Source organism: Mus pahari, chromosome 20, assembly GCF_900095145.1.
Source record: "Mus pahari chromosome 20, PAHARI_EIJ_v1.1, whole genome shotgun sequence".
NCBI classification, from domain to species: domain Eukaryota; kingdom Metazoa; phylum Chordata; class Mammalia; order Rodentia; family Muridae; genus Mus; species Mus pahari.
The window spans coordinates 9474336-9475801 of record NC_034609.1 but is presented as its reverse complement, the minus strand read 5'-3'; the positions used below and the strand labels follow the sequence as shown (position 1 = coordinate 9475801).

General features: G+C 54.5%; 1 protein-coding gene across 1 annotated transcript in view; it reads right to left on the bottom strand.

Annotated features, from left to right (window-relative positions):
• The window catches only part of Hook2 (hook microtubule tethering protein 2), a 12812-nt gene that overhangs the window by 6980 nt on the left and 4366 nt on the right, over positions 1 to 1466 (bottom strand). The window contains exons 6-8 of the mRNA XM_021220827.2: positions 1186 to 1349; positions 945 to 1105; positions 711 to 851 (exon numbers count right to left, since the gene is read on the bottom strand). Coding sequence (XP_021076486.1) covers positions 711 to 851; positions 945 to 1105; positions 1186 to 1349 — 466 coding nt within the window. The remainder of the gene's footprint in view (positions 1 to 710; positions 852 to 944; positions 1106 to 1185; positions 1350 to 1466) is intronic.

Below are 1466 nucleotides of genomic sequence, written 5' to 3'. Positions count from 1 at the left end.
CCTGCCTCTGCCTCCCGAGTGCTGGGACTAAAGGCGTGCGCCACCACGCCCGGCTGCAGGGAAGGTTTTCAACCTGAGGGATTCAGGTTCAAGCTGATAGTGTCAGCCAGGTCTGTAGTGCCGGTAGTGGTCATTAGGGAAACAGGTTATAATGGAAAGGTTCTCAGGAGTGGAACTGCAGACACGGAAGAACTGTGAGATAGCAGAGTGATAAGGACATTTTGGGGGTCGTGGGGGAGCTTCGAGGAGTGATGGTTCACCAGGTGCATTAACATTCTAAGAGTGTTTAGGGTTGCAGGAGAGGTCTTTGGGGAAACAGAAGGCACAGTAGGTTCACAGGAGGCTGCAATGATATAGTCTTGGAGGGCATCCTAAAATCCAGAGGCATGATGGGATCCAAATGGTGCATTGGGGTCTGGAGAGTGTTAGGAGGGGTTGCATTTGTCAAGAGTGCTGTAAGTATTGACTAATGGCAATGTAAAACCAAGGGGGCTCCACGGATCCAGGGAGTCTCTCAGGAGACATAATAAGTTCAGGACAGTGCGGTGGGCCTAAGTGGAACGGTGTGGCTCAGGGTGTCACGTGGGACCCTGCGGAAGTATTGTGTATAGGTCCACTTAGCATCTGGGAGTTGAATGTGCCATAGCACTAGGGGGCATTTTGTGCCAATGCTGCAGATATGTGATGGGCACTCGGGACCTGCCACCTACCGCAGCTCATCCATCTCATCCTTTAGTGCTTGTGCCTCCTGGGACAGACTGGTCAGTGCCTGGTTCCGTTGTTGCAGCTCAGCGACCTCGCGCTCCAGTTCCAGGCAGCGTAGCCGATCATCTTCCCGGCTGCTCTCCAGCCTGGGTGTCAGCGGGGAAAATAGAGGAGGATGCCCTTTGGCCCCAGTGCCCTGACCCCACCCATCCCCACCCCCACCTCCCGACTGACCACACCTGAAATTCTCCTCTTGGAGCTGTTCTAGCTGTGACTGCAGGAGCAACAGCTTCTTAGCAGTGAGGCCCGGGGCGCTCTCCACTTCCGGCCGGCCCACCCTCTCTCGTAGGGCAGCGTTCTCTTGTGCCAGATTCTGCTTCTCCTCTGAAAGGAGCAAAAGCTGTGGGCAGGGAAGATAGGTGAACTGAAGCATGAACCAGGTCTTATGTAGATAGGGTTTATGCAAGCGACCCCACCCACCTGGCGCTCCAGATCCAGGTAATGTTGTTGAAGATCATCACCCTCCTCCACCTCCTCACTCAGGAAATAATACCTGCGGGACTGAGAAGGGTAAGGGATATGGAAGATGAAGAACTTGGGGATCCAGTCAGAAGGGAGTGGGAAAGTTGTGCTGTCTAGGGATGCTGGGGAGGGGTAAAAGGAGCCCCAGGATTTAAGACTGGGCTGGGGTCCTAAGAAAATGGAAGAAGGCCGGGCAGTGGTGGTGCATGCCTTTAATCCCCAGCACTTGGGAGGCAGAG